Source organism: Aquila chrysaetos, chromosome 12 (assembly GCF_900496995.4).
Source record: "Aquila chrysaetos chrysaetos chromosome 12, bAquChr1.4, whole genome shotgun sequence".
In the NCBI taxonomy this organism is placed as follows: domain Eukaryota; kingdom Metazoa; phylum Chordata; class Aves; order Accipitriformes; family Accipitridae; genus Aquila; species Aquila chrysaetos.
In genome coordinates, this window is record NC_044015.1 from 30,278,831 (window position 1) to 30,301,216 (window position 22,386).

The following is a 22,386-nucleotide window of genomic DNA, read 5'->3' on the forward strand; positions in this document are numbered from 1 at the left end:
TTGAAAGTCCTCCAAGTATTACTAGAAGGTGATAGTATTGCAGTATCTTCCTTTGGCCCCATACTGGTCCTACTGCCCCAGAGCAAGGAAGGAGCTGGGCACTGATCCAGCACACCCAGGAAACACTGCCATATAAGGTGTGATTTCAGCTCAGAGAGCAGCCCAGGCTGACCATGACAGCATATAAATTACCAAGCACCATGGCCAGCCCATGGAAAGATCACAGCTAACAGGAACAATTGGAGGAAGGGAAAGCAGAGCACAAAAAGGGAACAGCCTGTTTTAAAGTGAGAAGCATAAGGAGTTTAAACTATTGTTACTATTTTGGGCAAAAGCAAAGACAGTCCTGTCTTTACCAAGAGCCAGCTGGGGGGTTGGGGAGGAGGCAGCTAGACAGGAAAAGCTCCATCTGAGCTGTACTGTCACCTACAGCTCCTGAAGCAGTGACTTCTGAGCACTGAACTAATGTTCTGGTTCCTGCTGAAATGGTGAGCAACAAGTTCTCCTGCCAGTTCTTGCCCACAGAGAAGCAGCAACAACTGGGAGAACACTACACAGTGCAGCAGCCAGATCCCATTTTAAGGCTTCATACATACAAGGGCACTGAGCCCTGTAAAATGGGGTGATGCCCACGTGCAGTTAGGCATATTGATCACACAAGTTCAGGTCACTTGATAAGGTTTTCCTACATTTCAGAGGCGTGCAGCAGCTCAGACAGGGTCAGCAGAGCTTTCCCTCACACCAAGCCCTGCTCTAGGGCTTTGGCTGGACATCCACTAAAGCCCTCCCACACCCCAACCAAAGCTGCAGTGAAACTCAGCTTCTGGAGGCCTGCTGGTCTAATGCATTCCTCCCAGCCACAAGCAGCCCAGCCAGCTACCCACCCCTCTTCTCAGGCTTGAGTCATCAATCACCTCAGCTGGCCTCTCTGCACAGGTCACAAGGTGATGGGGAAGGCAGCACTGCACTACAACAGCACTGAAGGGAAGCCAGACTGTCTCAGGTTGTAGACAACAGAGCACAAGCTGGCAAAACACACTTCTGTAGCAAGAACAAGGCAGCAGCAACATAAACCTCCCTCTGACCAGCCCAAGCTATGTTCTGCACAGATCCACACTGCAGGGGCATTCACAGATGGCAGCAGCCCTGGCTTCAGCAGATGCAGAAAGCAACGGACTGCTGTTTCCCCATCACCTGGGCTTCCAGGGGCTCTATTCCCTCTGCCACACCTCAGCTCCCCAGGATTTCTGAGAAGCAGCAGCTCCTGGGCAGCTGGCCCTGGTCCCAGCCCACACCCACACTCCACCCCAGCCATTCTTTCACAGGGTGGAGCCACTTTCACAACAGGAGCCTTGACACATTTCCTGCCCTGAGCACCCCTCTACCAAAACACTTGGAAACAATCTGCCATCTGCTTCATCAGCACACTGCTATCTATCTCCCTCTCCCCCCAACACACAAACCTGCTACTCCAGCTGCTTCTCCCAGCCCTGCCTCCAACCACACTGGGCAGGACCAAGCATCTGGAACAGTTTCTGAGCACAGCAAGCCAGGAAAATAAGAGGGCAGAGCCATTTCTCCTTCTGTCTGTTTATTTGTGATAGAAGAGCAGCCCAATCTGACAGGGCCTGGCTCCTTCACCTCATCCTCAAGGCCATCAGCATGGTTTTGGTTACAGCCAGAGCAGGTGATGGGCACCAGGCCCAGGAGAGCTGCTGCACTGCCCTGCTGTAGGGCAGAGTACACCTTCACCCAGGCCCAGTCAGATCCACAGAGGCAAGAGGTGCTCACTGTTACACCACAGCAGGGCACGCTACAACCATCCTCTGCTGTGCTCATGCTGGGCCAGAGCAGGGCTGGTCCCAAGCAGGAGAGCCCAGGAGCTGATTCTAGGGGCAATTATTGCTCAAGTCTCAAGTTTGCAGGAATGGAAGTGGTCCAAACCAAGGCTGAGCTTGGCCTCCCCCACTCTAGAGCAACCCACCAGCTGCCATACAGGATCAGGCAAGTGTGGCTAAAGCACACACCAGGCACCCAGCCCAGCCACAGAAAGGCAAGGCAACCTGGGCTTATCATGTGGGGGAGGCATTTCAGGCTGTCACAACCCCTGCTACATACTAGGCACCCGGCATGTGTACTGTACTGGGCAGGTCTGGGCCCTCAAGTCCCATATGCACTGCCCCTACATTCTCCACAGCCATGCCTGAGCAGATACGCCAGGGCAGAACCCCCAACCTGGGTGCACAGGGACCAGAAGGGACATGCAGCACTGTGGCATGGAACAAAGCAGCACAAGGCATGGTAGAGCAGAAGCACTCACGCTTCAGCTGGCAGCATCAAGCAGCCAGGGACAAGTCTGCTCATCCACACAGGCTCTGATGAGACAGGGAAGAGGAGAGGGCACCAGGACAGGGACCGGTCTCTTCTTTTGGTCCTACTCAGAAGGAAGTGGCCCCCAGGCAGAAGGGCCAGATGTAGGCACTTGGGGAAGCTCCTTTGGAAACACTGAAATGGGACTGCAGCCCCACAGCTGTGATGCAGGCAGCTGCCCCTCTGCTCAGCAACACCAAGAAACAGCACAGGCCCTCCCAGGAGCAGGAGAAGTTGCCCATGGCTGCTCAGAGCAGAGGGGCTGGGCATGCAGACAGAGAACAGCAGGGCTGGGCACAGGGGTACAACAGTCTGTAGGCACTTGACTTGGCTAGTGGCACCCAGGAGCAGGGGAACAGGTCCCAGCTGCCTCTGCCCCGGGGCTCTCATTGGCTCTGGGAGGGCCTTGCCCTCTAGTTGGCTTTGACCTTGCCATTGGTGACAGTGCCATTCTCATGGATGCTGCTACCGTTGTGCTGGGCTGCTTGCTGAGCCACCCGGGGCAACCGTTTGCCCTTGGTGTAGGACTGGTACCAGAAGTTGGAGAAGAGGATGAAGAAGATGGTCCCATAAATCCAGATGAGGTGGATGAAGATGGGGAACTGGTACTGGCAGCTGGGCATGAAGTAATACTGGGAGATGTGGATGGAGACAATCACAAACTGTGCCTGGGAGCAAGGCAGAGCAGGGTTAAGTTATTCATGAAAGCAGGGTCAGGGATCCCACTAGAGACCTTCTTTCTAAATGAAACCATTAGGCTCCTTTCCCACTCTGAAGCAGAGGTCCTTATGGTGAGGCACCATCAGCAGCAGCTGGAAAAGGCAGGCACAAGTCTCAAGGCAGCATGCGCCTCACCCTCCCAACATGGTTGCAGCCCAGGGGCAGCAGGCTGAGCAGCACCCACACCCTAACCAGAGCCATTAGGGCTATGAGAGGCCCACAGTGGACCAGAGCTGCTAGAAACCCAGAGTGAGAGGCTACAGAAGAGACAACTACAGCTGCTGGCTGCACTTTCATAGCTACAAAGGCTGGCCTGCCCCTCGCATCAGAGGCTGAGGGCACATGCTTTGCTCCACAGTACAGACTCACCAGCTGGATGGCTGTAATGTGCTTCTTCCACCACAGGTACTTCTGAAAGGCAGGTCCCGCTGCTGAGAGTCCATAGTAGAAGTACATGACAACATGCACCATGGAATTGATCATGGCATGGAATGAGCCCATTCCCCCTGTTAAGACAGATTTTCATTAACATAAGTCAATCCTCTGCAGCAATCAGCACTACAGGGAGCTCCTAGGAGCCCAGCAGGGCCAAATAACCCCTTCTTCTCAGCATGCTGTGGCTAACCCCACCCTTTCCCCAAGCTGTGCACCCCGGGCAGTTTCCACCTTACCTGGACCAAACTTTGCTCCCCACCACCAGCTCCAAGGCAGAACAGAGTGGTGGAAGAGATGCAGGAATGTGACCTGTTCATTCTTCTTCCGCAGGACAAAGATCACCTGCAATAAGATCCCAACAGCATCAAGGACCTGTAGCCCTGGGAGCACCTAGAGCAGGCTGGGCCACTAATCCACAGTGTCTGATCTCAGTGATGCTTCCCCCATCTCCAAGCTCACTGCTGCCACACATTAGGTCACCCCACAGCTTCCAGAGCTATAATATGCCAGGAATGGCCTCTGCAATAGCCCAGAGTAGGCTCCCTGGCAGTGATGCCAGCCAGAAGCACTACCAGGTCATACTGGAAGGGCTGAAGCAAGCACCTACCCCAAGTACACTGGGCCCCAACTCCCTGCCCAGCAAGCAGTGACAAGACCTCCTCAGTAACTCACTCACCGTGTCTGTCAGTTCGATGAACTTGGAGAAGACAAAGAGCCAAGCAACACTGACCATCTGTAACAGAACAGGTTAACATTAGGGACCCACCTCAGCCTGAACATGCCCAGTGACCAAGGGTCTCTATAGAGCAACCCCGAGGTGAAACCAAGAGTCAGAGACTGCAAGTCCTCTGCCTCAGAAGAGGCAGGTAGCCGTGACCTTGCTGTCCAAGCAGAAGCACTAAATGCCATCCCCACTTATCAGGAGAGGGACAAGAACTCACCCTGAGGGCCTTGGGGTCCTGCGAGAAGTCCACAGGGTCACATCGCCAGGTGTAACCAGTAAGCCACCCTGCCATCAGGAACTGCAACAAGAGCATCATCAGGGTGAGGCCAAACACATCACCTACTGCACTTCCCAAGTCCTGCACAGCAGGGCTGGGAACAGCCTACAAAAGGGCTCCCCCATCACCCATGCAGCCTGTGTGCACTGCTTTATATATGCCAGACAAAGCCTACTGCTGACAACTCACCTCATAGACTATGTAAAGTGAGAGTCCCACCAGAAAGAAGTTGTATAGCACCATGAACTTCTTCAGGTTTAAAGGCTTCCTGTTGGCCATTAGCCGGGGACCCAAGGATAGTACAAAGTAGACATATGCCAGAAGGATGCCCATCACAAGGAACGGGGACTGCATCAGTGGATAATCAGCAATGCGGGGGTCTGCAGAGAGAGCCACAGTGCAAAGCAGTTAGCATCCTCACCCCAATCTGCTGCCAGCAATGCTATTGCCAGAGTGGAGGCAAGGACATGGCAATCCTGTTCTCCTGGTGTGCAGGTAGGGGGGCAGTCTGGGAGCAGAGGCTGATGAAGCCAGCCAAGCTCAGTAAGGTACAGCCTGAAGCTATGCTGCAGGGCAGCCTGGAAATCTTCTGCCCAGGAGGGTGCAAGTGCCCCAAAAGGGCTTGCACAGGCAATGAGGCAAGACAGCCTCATAACAGGCAGCCCCCCAAAAAAACCAGAGCTGCATCTATGTCAGGGCAGAGGTAGGATGCAGCAAGACCCAGACTGCTTCAGGGATGACAGACCACACCCCTGTGCCTGTGGCAGTAAGGCATGCAGGGCCACCTGCCCTGCAGCTGGGCAAAGCCAAACACTCACCTGCTTTCTTCATGAAGTCCTGATACATGGTCACAATCCCCTCCATGGTGGCAGTATCTCTGTGGAGAGAGAGAGAGGGCAGATCAGGCAGCTGTTTTCCCAGGAGGGCAGCCTGCAGAGCACAGCCCTGCAGATCAGCAAATTTCAAGCACAGCTTCAGAGGTACAGTCATGTGTTTCTGGCCAGCATCGCTCTCAGCTGATCACACACCAGCATCCCCTTTCCAGTTGAGCCACATGCTCCCCACTTCTCATTGAGCCTGGCCCTGTCTCCCCAGCTTTGCTGGGAACCCCATCATCCACCACCAGCAGTCCTTCCAAGGCAGGATCTTAACATTTCAAGCCAGCTAGGAAAGCTTCCAAGCACTGTATCTCTAGCCCCGTAGTTGCTCCTGCTGTACAGGCTCAAGCATTATCACCCACAACCATGATGTTGCCACCAGCCCTGCCACCCATACCCACCCAGCGCACTGCTCTGCCTGACCCTGGTGCAAGGTCTCCAAGGGAGATGTAGAGCTGGCCCACACTCTCCACAGAGCAGTGCTTTTATCCTCAGCTTTGGGCTCCTGCCCACTGATCCCCACCAGAGAAGCAACACAGCATCACTGGCAGACCCACTGCATGAGGAAGGAAAGCCATCAGTTCAGAAACAAAACAACAGTTTCTAGTCAGAGTTCCTGGTTTCACATCCTTGCACAAAACTGTCCTGACAAGAACTACCACCCCATAACTCAGCACCTCAGAGGCTCAGTGCATCCTACTTGACAATGACATTTCCACTCCCCTTCCAGACAGGGGACAGTATCCCCAGGTAGTGGAGAAAGCCACAGGAGAAGGATATGAGGCTGCAGGGAGAAGGACTGGCACTCCCCACACTTGCTCAACCTCACTATGAGCACATACCAGACAGTGATCCAGGCAGATGCTCTCCAGAAAAGCAGGAAGGGCCCAGGCTCTTGCTGCTGCAGGCAAGTTTGAAACACCCTCACCCAGCCCCCTGTGCTCCCCAACCTCTCCCCAGCCCACAGGGCACCAGAGCAGCAAGAAGGCACACAGGCCCAGCCTCACCTGACTCAGCCACCTGCGAGGGAGGCATTCCCCACAGCTGCTACTAGGCACTCCACCTACCCCTTCATCCAGGAAGGCACACAGGAATCACTGCCCACACACAGGCCTGGGGAAATGGGTCCCCAGCCTCCCCAGGAAGTTTATTGCTGCCACCACCAGGAAGCATGCAGCCTCTCCCAGACCAGCAGCCAGGAGGCTGAAGCCAGAGTAACCTTCTCCCCAGTAAGGCCCCACTGCTACCAGCAGCCACTGCTACCTCAAGCCCTCACCAGCCAGCACCAGCATCACTCCTTCAGCTTTGCTTCAAGAGGAAGAGCTCAGCAAAGTTCTCTTTGCTCTAGCTGGGACCCAGGCAGGACAGCAGCAGACACTACCGGTGCAGTGCTACCAAGCACCTACGTGACAGGCTTCACTGGCAGCAATCTTCATAGGGCCTGGCACACACTATTCTGGCTCACCATTCTCTGCAAATCCCTTTAGTGCAGCAACAGTGCTGGCTCTGTGCCTGCCCAGTCATACCCTCTCTGCTTCTCCAAACTATGGAGTATCACCCGACCTCTCTGCAACAGCAGGGGGGTAGAACAGCTCTCCCCCTTCACCCCCCACCCCTCAAAGTACCCACTCCTCCAAGCAAGGCTCCAGAGCAGCCTACACAGTCACACACCCCAAGGACAGAGCACAAGAAGTATTGCTGTGCTTCAGAAAGCACAGAAGGTGGTTCCTCACACCACCTTGGAAGCAGCTGCAGCAATAGGGCAAAGCCTGCTAAGGACTGATCCCCCACACCTCAGGTGCACCAGCAGAACAGATGCTCACCTTCCCAACCCAGGGTTTCAAGGCATTTAATAGCAAGTAATACTCACTTGTGGTATCACTGTGATACAAGTAATATTTAAGGTCCTGGGCGCTGCCAAGATTATCCACTCTCCACATGCAGCAGAGGCCAGAAAAGTGTAGTAGGAACTATAGCATCCTTGAGAGCCACTCAAGGCTCCAGCTGTGGGAAATGCAGTAAGTACAAGTCCTGAAAGCTGCTGAGCTTTAAGTTGCTTTAATGGCTAAGAGCAAGCTCCAAACTTGTCTGTCTAGTTTCAGCTTTCAACCACTACATCCAGCTACACCTTTATTTGCTAGATTGAGGAGCCCTCAAGAGTTAGTTCCCAGCACAGGTACATGACTATTCAAGCTCTGTGTTTATCTTATCAAGCTGAATGAGTCAGCCTTACTATAGGTCTAGGGCAGAGACAAAACTCCTGCAGAGTACTTGCCTATTTTGGGCAGGCTAGGATGAGAAGATAGTTCAGTCACTGACAAGCTCAGAGCTACATCTCACACTGCAGGGAAACACTTGAGCTCAGGCACTACAGATTACTTTGCTGACCCTGATGCCAGCAAGGCTCCAGCATCACTGGCCAACTAGGACTCCAGCTCAAAACAATTCAGGGTCCCAGGACACCGGAGACTTGGGTGAGAAGACTCACACTCCAGTTTTGCCCTGACAGACCTGCTGAAGGCTGCACAGAGCACACAGCAGACAAGGGTCATCCTGGCAGCAGCTCTGAACCCAGACAACTATCCCCCCAAGCAGTGGGAGAAGCCCACTTCAACCCAGCACTAGCACAGAAGTCCCGACCAGTGTGAACATCAACAAGTCCCTCTTACTGCTGTGTCTTGTGAAGCACCTCCACCACACCTACAGCCATACATGCCACAGGGAGACAGGAAACATTGGACTTGCCCTGAGCATGGGCTCTGGCAAGCACTAGGACTTCTATCAGGGCAGAGCTAGCAGGATTATGCTACAGGCCCTTATGAAAAGGACCTGTGCATTTTCCACAGCTTCCCCAGGCAGAACATCCTGCTGCAGCTAGAATCACCACATCTCCAGGGAACCCCCAAGGTCTTCAGGTCTCTGCAAGCCCTGGTATCCACACTAGCATGCTACACGGTCCTGCATTAGACAGAAGCTGCAGTGTGCCTTGCTCAGTGAGCAGAAGCAGGTATGTCTCACCCTTCTCTGTCTCCCGGGGGCAGCCACTGGCCTTGGGATGTTGGCAGTTGAGCTCCAAAGGGGGAGTTGTAGAGCAGGCCCAAACATTACCTTCACTAAGCAGAAGGATGCTAAGCACACTGGCCTGCCTGAGCCATGATGGCACCATGCCAGCCCTTCTGCTGCAGGCAGGGGTTTTCCAGCACAGAGCAGCATCTGGGAACCTGAACTCACCTCTGTCATTTCCTCTGTGTACAACACCAGTACTTGATGTCCCTCTGCACTTTGAGAGAGGTTCACCATCCATCCAGGCATCTGCTCTTACTGCCCTCCATGCTACACTGTGCATCACACACTGTAGGCATTTACAGCTCAGTGGCTGGTATCTGTCCTCTCTGCACAGGGGAGACACTCTCCTTTGACTCCTCCTGGATCCTGATCCTCTTGGGCAAGGAGCTGGGAGGAGATAGGGAACCCAAAGCTGAGCCTTGAACAGCTGAAGAGAAGTAAAGAAAACAGGTCCAAGCATCCCAAAGCACCAGGAACCCTGGGGAGCCAAACACACCCTACACAATACCTAGTGACCTTGCAACAAATCTCCTTCCACCTCTCACCAACAGGGTGTCACTCCCCCATCTCAGCAAGAAAGTTCCCACTATTTGCAAACCAGAGTATCAGGCCACATTCTGCCCCTGTAACCAACATCAAGGATTAGATACTTGCTTACACCAAGCAATGTGTACACTGCATATTTCCAACAAGCTACACAACTAATTAGTGCAACTTCAGCAAGAACAGCAAGGCCCTTTATAACCAGCCCCAGCAGCCCAAGAGCAGTCAGACCACAGCATCATGAACCATGACACTGGCAGAGACCAGAGCTCATCCCAGTTAGTTTTGTTAACAGCCTTGCAGGGTACACCTCTCCCCAAACAGCAACCATCTGCAAGCAACACTCAGCCCCAGCCATCTAACACCCAACACTCCTACCCCATCAGCATTTGAGTCAGAAATCAGCCTGTAATAAGTGTGAAAGCAAGCCACCTTAATCTCCCCACTAGTTTAATTACAGGCAGCACTAAAACAGTCTGATAGGTGGCCACAGAGCTGCCACCCCAGGGAGAGCTGGCACAGGGCCCTTGCTGAACTGGCTAAAGCAGGCCTGGCCCCTGTGGGGATCCTAAGGGAGTAGCAACCCTCAAAGGTCAGGAGATAACCAGTTGGCCAGGTATCAAACCAACCCGCATCCCTGACCTACAAGGTGGCAGCAAGGCTTGCTGCCTGATGCAGCTCGGCTTGCTGCCTGATGCAGCTCTGAGCTCCACAGCCTCTCAGGAAGACAGATCTTCCTCCCCCAGCTCCCTACCACAGCACCTGCCCAGCTTCCTGGAGCTCCAGAAAGTCACTGTGGGGTCCAGCAAGGCGTGCACACAGCTCTGTGCACCCAGGGAGTATGTTTCCCAGCAGAGCTATGGGTACCTGTGGTTCAAAAGCATCTGCCAGTAGCAGCTGCTGCTGTGGAAGAGTGGGACTGACCAACCCAGGGTCTGGTGGCCCCAGACCACGCACAGACAGGGCTGTGCACAGCAGACACTGAGGTTGGCACCTCAAACCATCACCAAGAGCTGTCAGTCACAGCTCCAGGAGATGCTTTCCTGAGCTTATACACAAGTGAATCCAGCAAGATGAGGAACCATGTCTGCCCTAAACACACAAGCAGCAAGGCAGTCAGAGCAAGACAAGAGGGAGAAAGAGCCTGGCCAACCCTAAGCAGCAAAACCCTGTTCTTTATCAACTCTGCAGTGGGATCACTCTAAGACTAAAGTTTACCAAGAAGCACAGAAAAACTGGATTTGGATCTCCTTCTGCCACTCTGTGCCCAGGTGAAAGGAAGAGGGGCCTGTAACCAGACAGTGCACACTTGCTTCACACAGAGCATCTCAGGACACCAGCTCAAGCACATGCAGTCGAAAGCACTCAACAGGAGAGCTATATTCAAGTACACCTGCATTACTGCTAATGGTTTCAGCGATCTGACTGAAGACTCAGTTAAGGCACTATTGTCCACATGCTACTAAAGTCATGTTTCTCCCTCTCAAGAGAAATCACAGCCTAAAGAGATGCCTGTGCACCAGCTCATAGGGCACAGAAGACCAGTCTGGCAGGAGAGCACGAGCTGCTATGTTTCAAGTGTGGAAAGCCATACCAGCAGATTAGGGCAGAGCAGGAATGTAGCTCTCCTAGCCTGGCACCTTGGCTCTAAGGATTTGGGACAGAGTCTGATCAGAGTTTGAAGACAACCAGTCCCAGAATTCTCAGCTCACAACATAACTATAAAGTCTACAAAGAAACTTCATGCTACCACCACCAGATCAGTTTTCCAACTTGAATCACATCCATTTGTCACTTTCTCTGCCTCAGCTACTTCATGCTGAGTGTCAAAGGACATGGCTAACAGCCTGGTACCATATGCTCTGTATCAGTATACTCTGAAGTCAGTATAGGAGGACAAAGTCAGTATAGGAAAGAAGGGATGCAAACTCTCAAACCCTTGATATGTAACAGCTCTTGCAAGAGCTGCCATTGCAGCTGCTGCAGGAGTCACACTGGCTCCAAGCAGCAGGAAGTGACCCATCTGAAGCTGGAGTTTCCCCATCTTCACCACGTGTGTGTTAATACCCCACCACTATCTCATACGGTGGCTGTAAAACCCTGAGGCCTTTGGATAGCATCCTACAAACAGAGATTAAGCTCTCCCCTTCCCATGCTCACTGGAAGCAAGGAGAGCAAGTCGAAACTCCCAGATCAGCAGGCAAGCTCTGCAGAGCCTGGGCAGTCAGTGTGGTACCTCACAAGCTTTTTAGGGAAGGAGCAAGCCCATTGCAATAGGGTACTGGTAACCTTGTACAAAAACCAAGGCAGGTAATCAGACTTCAAGGTCCCACAAGAGCATACATTGCAGTAAAAGGCCTACAGGCACAGCACAGTGTTTTTTCAGGGACAGCACCTCCCCAAGCTGATCAGGCAAGCTGTTAGAGTAGGCTTACTCCTTATCACATTCAACACTGGTGGCTGCGTATTCAGGGCACTGATATCAGTACAGATGAGAGCAGTTGGGAAAAAAGCAGGGAAAAGGCAATATTAGGCAGAAGAAAGTCTGACACAGCAAGGAACAAATGAGTAAAGAAGTGAAGGACGAAAAGAAACAGAGGGTGAGATACATACAGAAATAGAAAATAAGGTATTTGCTTTCCAAGCTAACCACACTGAGCTGTGCCAACTCCCTCATGCAGCACCAGGTGAGGGGGAAGGAGGTGGAGGTGGCTGGGCTCCCTCTCCGAAGCAATGGCACCTGGCAGCCCCCCAGGGTGCACAGGAGAGCAGACTCAGGAAGGACAGAACTAGGCAGGCAACAGAGCAGGGCAGGCAGGGCTAGACCAACCAAGGCCGACTCCCAACACCTACTTCTAGAAATAGGTCAAGTCTTCTACAGCCCTCTGGCAAAGCAACACAGAGCACCCCTATCTGGAGGTGGGACACACTGTACCAGAGCATTCATCTCTGGTTTTAATCATTATGCAAGTGCCTCACTACAAGGCTCCACACAGCAGTTCTGTAACCATTACACAGTAGTGATGACTGTGCTCTGTCCCATCTGGGCCTGTGCATTAATTGGACAGGCACACCAAGACAAGATGGACATTAGAAGTCTACAAAGCAAGATGCAGAAAGGAAAGACTCCTAAAATCCCTCCAACAGCTCTATCTGGACCATTCAAGAAGCCCAAGTGTGAACCCAGAGCCACTTCTCATTGAGACAAGGGGTCACTGCCTGGAACTCACCATGACATCAGCTTCAGGCCCCCCTACCCTCCACACCAAGAAGGCAGTGCAGTCACAGAACCACCTTATAACAAGAAAAAGGGATGTTCTCTGACAATACTACAGACATCAGACTCCAGCAGCACAATATACACACCACAGATCCCAACAGGCATAACACTTAATAGGCACCACCTTTAACAGGGATCACAGCCCTCCAGACACAAAAAAAGTAGCATTAGGCCCAATTGTCTCCACACAAGTATAGATGGACCATTCAAAGCCAGGGCTGGTGCTCCTACTGCTGGTCCTGTACAGACAGGGAAAGCCTCTTAGGGTTAAGTAGAAGCAGCACGAGATATAAAACCATATGTATACAGAGAAACTCTATTAACAAACCATGAGAGCAAGCTAGCTGATCTGATGCACAGGGTAAGAGCACTCCTTGCAGCAAGACTGGGGACATGCTGCCACAGCAACAGCTTACCACCCTGATCCATCCCACATGGAAGAATCAACCAGAAATTAAATACCCTGTGAGACACTGAGGGAAATCAAGAACCATCAGACCCAGTTACCACCTCCACCATCCCCAAGCCACTAAAGTCTCAGCTAGCATCCAGACACAGGCCTGCTGGTGGGCAGCTGGCTGTGGCAGCTGCAACTTGTCATCTGAGCAACAGCAGCCCCACAACTCCTGCAGGGAAGAGCTCTGGCTCCTGGGGACCGGTTCCTCCCTGCAGGAGCCCAGGCTGCCTCACCTGTTTGACTAGCAAGAACCAGACTTTCCAGCCCAAGTGCTCCCACCATCTGACAGCCAGTAGGGCACATGCTAGCACAAATCCAATACAAAAGCATAGGAACACAGAAGATCTCTTGGGCCATCACAGGCACCACTCCCAACATCTCCTGCAAGCTTCTTCCTAAAGGAAAGATCTCACCCTGAGTGACCGTGCTGTAACCCCAGCACAAAAGGGGAAAGCATTCACCCGCAACCTTCAAGGACAGTGCCAAGCCAAGCATGCAGCAATGCACCTGCTTCTGATGCCAGCTTTTCTCCACCAGGAGAGAAAGGAAACACTACACACCTTAAATAAGCTCACTTATTTTCACCTCCAAAACATGGTGCAAGACACCTCTAGGTCAGAGTGAGTTTTTACTCTCCTAGCCTCAGTTTTAACAGTACTTTCCCTCATATTACACTTCTGCCCAAAGGACCATATGATCCCCCCCATCTAACAGACTTTCAGGAAACAGAGGTGAGAATATGACACAGGGCAGAACTGCAGAGGCCCAGGCTGTGCGGGTGGCATGGCTTAATCCCTACAGCAAGATGCAGCAAGTAGATGCTGTAACAGCTGGCATCATGCTACTTCTCATAGGAACAGGCTGTCAGCAGCAGCTCAAACCCATGAGCTAGAGGGGCTTCCTAGGAAAGAGATAAGACACAGCAGTCAGTCAAGCCCCAAGGCCTCAGCCAGCTTTTTGACTCTTCAAACCGTCCTCAAGAAGCTGCCCAGCAGGTCTGGTGGGAAGGTCAGCTCCATCCAGCTAGGAATCTGCCCTGGCTGCATTCTGGCAGAAGAGAAGGTGGTCAATTTGGGGCAGGACAGCAGGATGGATGCACTGCTTCACAGGCAATCCTGGTCTCTGAGAGGGGAAGAGATGCTCTGAGGGAATGCACTAGCAGGGAAAGCACCCCGTGTTATCCCATGCTGCCCGCTGAGCGCAGGAAGGGGGATCCACCCCAATTCCTGCCCTTAGGACTCCAGAACCAAGGTGGTCAGTCACAGGGAAAGCACCTGACAGTCCCCCCACAGGAAGCAGCCTGGGCACTGAGGCATACAGACTGCCACCCCCAAAGCCTCCCCTCCTGTCACAATGCCTATGTATTTACGCTGTCTCATTTAGCTTGTTACAGAAATCAAAAAGCAGCTTCCCCAATTGCCCCTTCATTACAGCAGAGGAACAGGCCCACATAAGAGACCTACAGACCAAGCCCAGTACTGCCTGTGGAAGGTCAGATGAGCATTTGGCCATGGTTATTAAACCTGCAGTTGCCCAGCAAGTGCAGACCCCTGTGCATGACCACACACCAGTCCAAGGTAAGCATGCAGCCAGGCTACTGCTGCCACCAGGAGGGTGACAGTGACCTCCTCCTCCTCCTCCTCCCACCGACGTTCCAGAGCAAGGGCCAGATGGAGGCCAAGCACCTACACGGCCGGCACTCAAAGCTAACATTGTGTCACAGCAGCGGGGGAGGCCTGGTACCGCCACCCTGCCCAGAGGAGGAGGGAAAAAGCCATCTCAATGGTACATTGATGCTGAGGGCTGTGTAGGAGAAAGCTCTCCGGCCACTGAGCAGCCAGCGCCGCCGCCGGAGCCTGCTCTCGCCCTGCTGCAGCAAAGCCCCAGCACACCACAGCCCTCCTCAAGCTGTTCAACGTCCCCACAGCTTTCAGCCAGGACCGAGCCCAGCAACCGCACCAGGGCGGAGGGTGTCGGGGAGCCGAGCGCAGTCGGGGTCCCTGGGCACCGCCCCGCACGGGCCTTACCCCCCACCCCCAGAGAGGCGGCTCCGGCACAGGCCCCCAGCCCCACATCCCGCTGCTGGCCGGAGGGAGCTCTGAACCCCGCAGGGCCCCCCCCGCCCGGGAGCGGGAAGCGCGGGCGGCTCCCGGCCGGGCCTCGGGGTGAGGCAGCGCCGGGGCCTACCCGCGCCGGGCCCGCCGGAAGCGCTGCCGTCGCCCTCTCGCACCGGCAACCTCGCCGCCTCCTATTTCCTGTTTCCTCCTGTCCCTTTCTTCCGCCTTCTGGTTCTCTTCCTCTTCCTCTTCCTGCCCTCCCCTGGCCTGCTTCGCCCGCCCCCGCCGAGGTGACTGGGGAGGTTAAGTCACCTTCCAGCGAGCCCCGGCCGCGACCGGCCCCGGCAGCTGCCCCCAGCCCCACCAGAAGTGCCAACACAGCAACACCGATCCCCTTCCCTGAAGCTGTGCAGCCGCCAGATCTCAACGGAGAGGAAACAAACCCCGGCTCGGGGCTCGTCCCTGCCAGCAGCTGGGAGGCAGTCCTGGCACAGCCGGGACCCCATCCCAGCACAGCCACCAGGCAAAGACCTGCCAGGCCGGAGGCCAGGGTGTTTGTGCCCTGGCACACAACCAGCGGGGAAAGACAGTCCTTCCTTCTGGCAGACTAGGAAAGCATCCCAAGCACCGAACCGAGACAGTACAGAAGGGACAGCTCCGGCATATGCCTGCCCCAGAGGAGGGCAGCCCAGCTGTTGGAAAGGAATTACACCCTTCCCTGGGCACCCCAGAGGGTGCTCTGGGATAGTGGCACCAGGCTGTGAGCCGGGGGCTCTGGGGAGCACTGCAGCTCCTCACACCATCAGGACCCAGCTGCTCTTAAAAGCCACTTGAAGAACCCAGCTTGGACTCCACTTATCATCCTCCTTCCATCACAGGCAGGTTTGCACACTGCTGGCCTGTCACAGGCATCCACACTGCTATTATAGTTATCCCCCCTCCGGGGGGGTGACAGCCTCCACTAGCACCTTCCTGCTTGGTGGCAGCCCCACCCAGCCTCACCACCTGCCAAGAGCGTGTCACAACACCCATCCCGCCCATCAGGCCACAGTCTCTCCAGACTCATCCCTCCACCGCTTTGGTGAGGGGCACACGGCACACCACCCACCTCCTCCCATGCCCCAGAACATCCCAGGTGACAGGGACACAAACACACCCACACAAGCCTCCTCCAGCCTCTACCACTCCTGCAGGCTGTTTAGCAGGTGCCAAGCCAGCACATGGCCCCACCAGGGCAGGGCCCACCACCCCGGCAGGCAAAGCTGCAATCCCAACACAGATAAACCTCACTAAGGCCTCAGCGCTCCCCTGCTCTGCGACAGCCTCAGCAAACAGCCCCAAAAGCCCTTCCAGCACACACCAACAGCAAACCCCAAGCCACCACCAAGCACAGACACCTCTCTCCTCCCAAACGCCCCCCCCCCAAGAATCCAAAAGGACCCTGGGAAAGACCAGGCATCCCCAGCCCAGCCCCACCAGACAGGGCTGGACGCCGGAGCCAGCACCCACCGTCCCGGCTGGGTCGGTCAGTCAGTCAGTCAGTCAGTCTTCCCCGCCCCCAACGTGTACACAGCCCGCCCGCACACACTCACCACCAACCGCACCCCGCTCTACCCGCCACCACCGCTGCCCTGCCCTTAAATGGGGCTGCCCTACCCGCCTCGCCGCTGCCGATTGGCCTCGGGGGTTCGAGCTCCGCCCTCCAGGGAGGAGCTCGCCTCTCGAAGCCAATCGGCGCTAGCGTCGCTGCCCGCCCATTGCGTAGCCGCGCCCACGGGAGCAGCGCCTGGCGGGCCGGGGCTGCGCAGCGCCCTGACATTTTGAGGGGGGCGGTGCTGGATTTTGGGGCGGGTTTGGCTGATTTTTAGGGGCGAGGCAGCTGTCTGGGGAGACCGAGGAGGTGGATGGGCAGCAACAGGAGGGAAAAAATGGCAAATGGCTGGGAAAAGGCTGCGGGTTTGGGCAGGGTCTGGGTGGGGTGTGGAGGGTTGGCTGGCGGGTGGTGGTGAGGGCATGAGGGAAATGGCGGAAAGAGGGCCCTGGCGTTGCTCTCACACCGACCTCTACTTTCTCTGCTGCTCGTGAGGTGGAGCCAGTCCTCTCGCAGTCCAGTGCCATCTCGACATCTGTTTCAAATGGGAGTCACACTCCTCCTCCGGGTTCGCGTGAGGGGGCTGTCGTCCACCCCAGCAGGAGAAGCGGCAGGACGGTGGGCAGAGGGGCCCGGCAAAGCCTGGGTCGTCATCTGCAGCCAAGGCACAGCATCCTGGTCACTCACAGGTGGTGGTGCCTGCATCTTCACAAGAGTTCAGTGTCAACGGGAGGCCCTCAACTTGGGTGGTTTAGGTGGACTCTTCCAGTCTTACACTTTCAGGAGACAACCAACTACAGATCAATAAACAAGTGGCACATCTGCTCATTTTTTTCCCAGTGACACCACAACAGGTACTGCAAGCATTTGGAAACACAGGACAGGACACCCCAGAGATGTTAAGTGTCACTGCATGCTGTTTCCAGCACCACTTCATCTTGTGTTGTCTTCACAGACTTATCAAGGTTCATCTTAAAAAGTGGCTGGGCTTTGACTCGCGCTTTTCTGATCTGATCTGAAGGCGGTTTCAGAATTCACTATTCTAATTGTGAGGAATCATCTCATTTCCAGCTTAATTTGATGCACAGCCAGTTAATACCCATTTGTTCTTGTGCCAGCGTTGTCTTTTATCTCACATAGGTCCTTGCCTTGGTATTTATGCTCCAATGTATTTGTAGACAGCAACCATCTCCCTCTCAGCCATTACATGCAAGACTAAACAAGTTTTTCCAGCATTTTCTTACTAGCCAGCCTGTCCCTGCACCTAATGCCATGGTAACTCTTCTGACCATGCTGCTGTTCAAGTTCCCTGTCCTGAAGGTGGGTGACCAGGAGTGGTCGCAGACCTTGTGCTCACCTGGTGAGAATTCCCCATCTGGATACAGCCAGGGCTGCATTTGCCCTTCTCAGTCCCGCTTTGCAGTGACAACTCAGAGTAATTCTATGGCCAGTTACTCCCGTAACTCCTCTTCTTCAGGTGCTTGCAGCTCAGAAAGTCCCCCAAGTGAAGTAAAGAACTGCACTCCTGGTGACTTTCATGCCTTTTTTTTGGTGGTACAGCATTCTTTTACTTTCCCCTACAGTGCCGATGCACCACAACATTCTGATTTCATCAGATTACGCCTAATATTTGTGCCAGTCCTTAAGGAAATAAATTTATAATAACAGCTACAAAGTACCTCAATAGTGACCTTCTGCGTGTCCTGATATGCTCCCTTTCACCAGGCTCTGCTTTCATCTTGACCTTAACCACTCCTTCCCACATGAAATTCCTGTGCTTGTTTCTGCTCCAACATCTACCAAGGTTCCCAACTGGTCTCAAGGTTCCCAGCTGCTTCCCTGGAGTCTGCACAGGGCCTATAGCTTTATAGAAAGGTTTTTTTAACTATCAGGTTAGTCAGACATAATAGACTATATTTTATCTCACTTGCCATTTCCTGTCCATGTGCTGCATTACTCTTTAATTGAATACTATTAACATCAGACTGGCAGGCCTGCAGCTGTCTGGATCACTCTTTCTCCCTTGTTAAGTATAGGCATCAGTCGTCTTTGCTATTCTCCACTTCTTTTTCTTTTTCGTCCTCCTTTTATTTTGCACCATTACTCTATTTTTAGTTGATTTGCGGTCCAATTCAGTGGAAATCTTGCTATATTGTTTGTCATGAAATAAGACATCACCAGTGGATGCCTTCACACGCCCTACTAGATACTTTTCCACCTTGTATCCCCACATCTCATAGCTTTCTCCAAGCATTCCTTCTCTCCTCAGGATCCACCCTTGCTGGCAGGCTTGTCAGGCTCTAACAATGAGCCCCAAATTGCACAGCCCAGCCTCTTCCTGCTATTGGAATAAATTTCCAGGTCACTCTCTTTTCTTCTGCTGTGAATGCAATTTCTTTCTCCTTTCTCTGAGTCCTGGACTCTACTTCCCTGTTGTGTCTGCTGTCTACACCATTATTCCTGTGCGGTATTTGCTCGTTATTTTTCCCTTGCTACCGCATCTTCTGTTTCTCTCCTTAATTCTCTAACACATCAAATATATTTTTCCATTTTATTTCTCCTTTATTAGTTGTTTTTTCTTTTCACACTTACTTGCTTTGATGGGTTACCTTTGTCTGCATGTCTGCCTTTTTTTACTTCTCATGCTCAGCAGGAGTCTGCAGTTCCTCGGTGTTCCCCCTTCCAATCACATCCCTGACCTGCAGCAGCCTGGGCAGGAGCTCCAGCAGGCGCGAGGACCCTGGTCTGCCAGAGCACCCTCGCTGCAGGCAAGTGGATCCAGCGCAGTGCTGTCCCAGTTACAGCTGGCCGGGAGAGTGACGCAGAGTCCCCTCCTAAACCTTGGAGACGGGCCTCCAGCAAGGACTCGACTAATCTGCTGCACGTTGTGGATCTGGGTTTCTGCCTTTCAGCTTCTTTGGAAGCAGGGTAGCAACGGGCACACGTAGCAAAGAAAATCCCTCAAAAATAAGGGAGGTGAGGGTGAGGGAGACAAGGCCAGAGTGATGTGACCCGTCATGTACAGCCTGATGTTCCCGAAGTGTCTGGAGAGAGACTTCTATAAATGGATAATCTGCTGCTTCCATCTTGAGTCCTGCCTGTGTGACCTGAAATCTGGGAGAACAGCTGTTTGCAGCCAGCCAGGCGTGTTGCTCTGACTGCAGCGTGGACTGCCAAACCAGAGATGATGTCACACACCTGCACAAGGGTGTCCTTCCTGCACCAACCGCTCCTGCAGCGGGCAAAGCCCTACGGGTCATTAACTCTTCACCTGCAATTCAGGAAACAACCTGGCTGTTGTGCTCTTGGTCGCAGCAGCCTGGACTGCACCATGCTCCAGTTTGGGAGAACTTAAGCTCATTCCTCCATTGCTTATCCTGGAGAACAACGCACCGTTTCCACTGTAGCTTTAGTGAGGGTCTTGCCGATCCTTCTCAACACGGAGATCCGATCAAGTGGAGGTGAGTGTGGGTCTCTGCACTCCTCCTTTCCGTTGTTCCCTCCACCAGTCCCTGTCTTCTGCTTTCTCCTTGCTTCTTGCAGCGCCAGGTGCGCCTCTCTTTCTCCTTGTTGCTCTGTCTTGGTGCAAAAAGCAGGCGTGCACTAATGTAATCTGCTGAAGGCATAAAGATGGAAGCCATCATCAGTGCAGAGCATTATCAGACTATCAGATGGGAAAGTCTGGAGGGCCTAAGCAATGAAAAAGGAATGAAGTTCAATGAAAGGTTATGACCTTAGAGATTAGTAATGATAATTTCTTCTGCATATGATGACAGATGCTTGTGCAGTTTCTCAGTGTTGCACCTTTTCTGGTGCCAGTCTTGAAGAGTGGCTTAAGATCACTATGCAGCTGGGTGGGGAAAAGGGAGGGGTTTCAGCCCCTCCAAGTGCTAAGTTTCTCAGGTTTTCTGACAGAGAGAGAAATTCCCCAAATCCTGGCTTTCTGGGGAACTAAAATATCTTTTTGATCATGTCTGATTTATATAGTAAGCTTATATTCTCTTAGTCACTGAATTTATAACTATGAATTTATTTTTTTTAAATACTGAAAAATTGAATCATGAGCTTTTTATGTGGCAAAAACATTGACACTATTCAACTTGAAAAATCTAAAAGATAATAAAAAGACCAAATTAATTTAGTGAAATTAAACACATGTGCACTTGGCCCTGTAATTTTTCAGTAATGTGTTTGACATAGATACCTAGCAAATTCACCTACCTTATTACACTTGGGGAGTGAAAAGACAATTTCCAGATCCTCCCATCCTTTTCTTTATAATCCTGAAAAGCCAGCGATTTTGCATGTGATGAGATAAAACCACTGAATGTAAATTGGTTCTCTAACATTGTTTAACCCTTCTCCATTTCTCCCAAGGCTGGACCCTAAAGCACTATCAACGACACATCATTGCTGCACACCTTCTCTGTGACTCCATGACAAAAAATGACAAGTTGATTATGCTGGCAACTGCAAAACATCCAAGAAATGCTCCTACGCCACCTCTGTCTATGCTGAGAGAATAAAACAAGGCTTTCATGGCCACTAAATGTGGAGACAGATGACACTACTTGGAGCCTGAAGGACCATTAAATGCCATGATGTCAGTTTGCGATTTCAACAAATGGAGATGGGCAGATAGGCCATGCTCGACTGTGCATGCTTTGCTAAGCTCAGGCTGATGTGCTGCCTCCTTCCACGGCTGATACCAGCATTAAGTGACTCATCTTGTGCAAACTTTTGTCTGTTATTTATGCTGATTACATCATCCTGGCAGTAAAGGCCCATTACCCCACCACTGTCAGTGTTGCCCTCTTTCCCTTCAGCCAGAAGAAGTACCTTCAGTCCTGGAATCCAAAGTCCCTAGAAGCCCCTCAATTTACTAGGAAACAACTCTGGAGCCAGCAGGCGTGAAATAACCCTGCTGAAATCCCTGCTGTAACATGATGCTGTAGTTTTACTTTAAAACATCACCTGGAAAAAGGCATACTGTGAGATAAAAAGGAAGGTAGAAGCATCACCTGGAAGCTTGCAGGCACCATGGTGGTGCGCTGGAGCACAGATGCTTCGATGGCAGACTTTCACCCTGGTGTTTTTAATTGCTGGACTTTGCCTGCCAGCTGGGGTGGGCAGCACGCATGACTGCGGTTTCTTGCCAGGATGAGAATTCTTGATAGCTGCATAAAAGCCAGCAAGCTCTCCAGTGTGAGCCCTGACACCCACCCTCTGCAGGTTGGCAACATCACCCCAGCAATGCGTGACACACTGGGGTCCTCCACAGACACGCCAGAAGTCTCAGCCCACTCTGGACCTGCTAAAGCATCCCCATTTATTCCTCTGACCTGTAGGATAACATTATGAAATAACGGTGCTTGTTCCAAATCCACCCAAATCCTGGGTGGGGAACAGGCAGCAGAGCCACGGTCAGAGCAAGGCACCAGAGGAGACAAAAAGCCTGGAGAAGCCCGCTCTTCAGTGCCTCTGCATGGCAGCAGGCGCAGCAGGGCCAGTTCAAGGCCCAGAATGGAGTGGTGGGAGGCTGGAAAGGGTCAGGAGGTTTGGGGACTTCAACACATGCAGCACAACAGGAGTCTTCAGTCACCAGCACAAGCATTTGTGACTGTCCACATGCAGCGTGCCATGGCAGAAGACCACTGCAGCTCTGCGAGCTCTGTCGCTGGTAGGGACCTGAAAACTGCCCCTTCTCAGGGAGCTTTCAAGGCTGTCTCATGGGCACATGGTCCTGAAGAGAGAAAATGTAGGTGATGGAAAAGCCCTGGTCCTGATCATCCCCAGAATCTCCCTTTCCATCTGAAGCCATTTCATTTCATCTTCGTGATTTAGAGCCCACAGGAGTTGATCAGCTCCGGCAACTTGTCCCAGACTGCCTGGAGCCTGAGAGCGCAGCTTGGCAAAGCCAGGTGACTTCTCCATCCCCAGCAGGCAGTTGAGATTACAGTCAGATTTGGTGACTTGACAACAACATGC

The 22,386-nt window shown here is 52.9% G+C and overlaps 1 protein-coding gene across 7 annotated transcripts; it reads right to left on the reverse strand.

The window, feature by feature from the left end:
- Positions 1–1,574: 1,574 nt before the first annotated feature.
- Positions 1,575–16,449, reverse strand: ELOVL1 (ELOVL fatty acid elongase 1). Of its 7 annotated transcripts, XM_030032862.2 has the most exons (10): positions 16,400–16,434; positions 8,636–8,857; positions 7,275–7,408; positions 5,345–5,403; positions 4,716–4,906; positions 4,467–4,547; positions 4,202–4,258; positions 3,762–3,867; positions 3,460–3,596; positions 1,575–3,038 (listed from the first exon to the last, which is right to left on the reverse strand). In XM_030032862.2, exons 4-10 carry the CDS (start codon positions 5,388–5,390, stop codon positions 2,784–2,786), a joined length of 873 nt encoding a protein of 290 aa, XP_029888722.1. In that variant the 5' UTR covers positions 5,391–5,403; positions 7,275–7,408; positions 8,636–8,857; positions 16,400–16,434; the 3' UTR covers positions 1,575–2,783. The 7 variants fall into 7 exon arrangements, with proteins under 7 accessions (XP_029888722.1, XP_029888720.1, XP_029888721.1 ...); XM_030032860.2 differs by lacking the exon at positions 7,275–7,408; XM_030032861.2 differs by lacking the exon at positions 16,400–16,434 and having other exon boundaries at positions 8,636–8,892.
- Between the last annotated feature and the right edge of the window lie 5,937 nt (positions 16,450–22,386).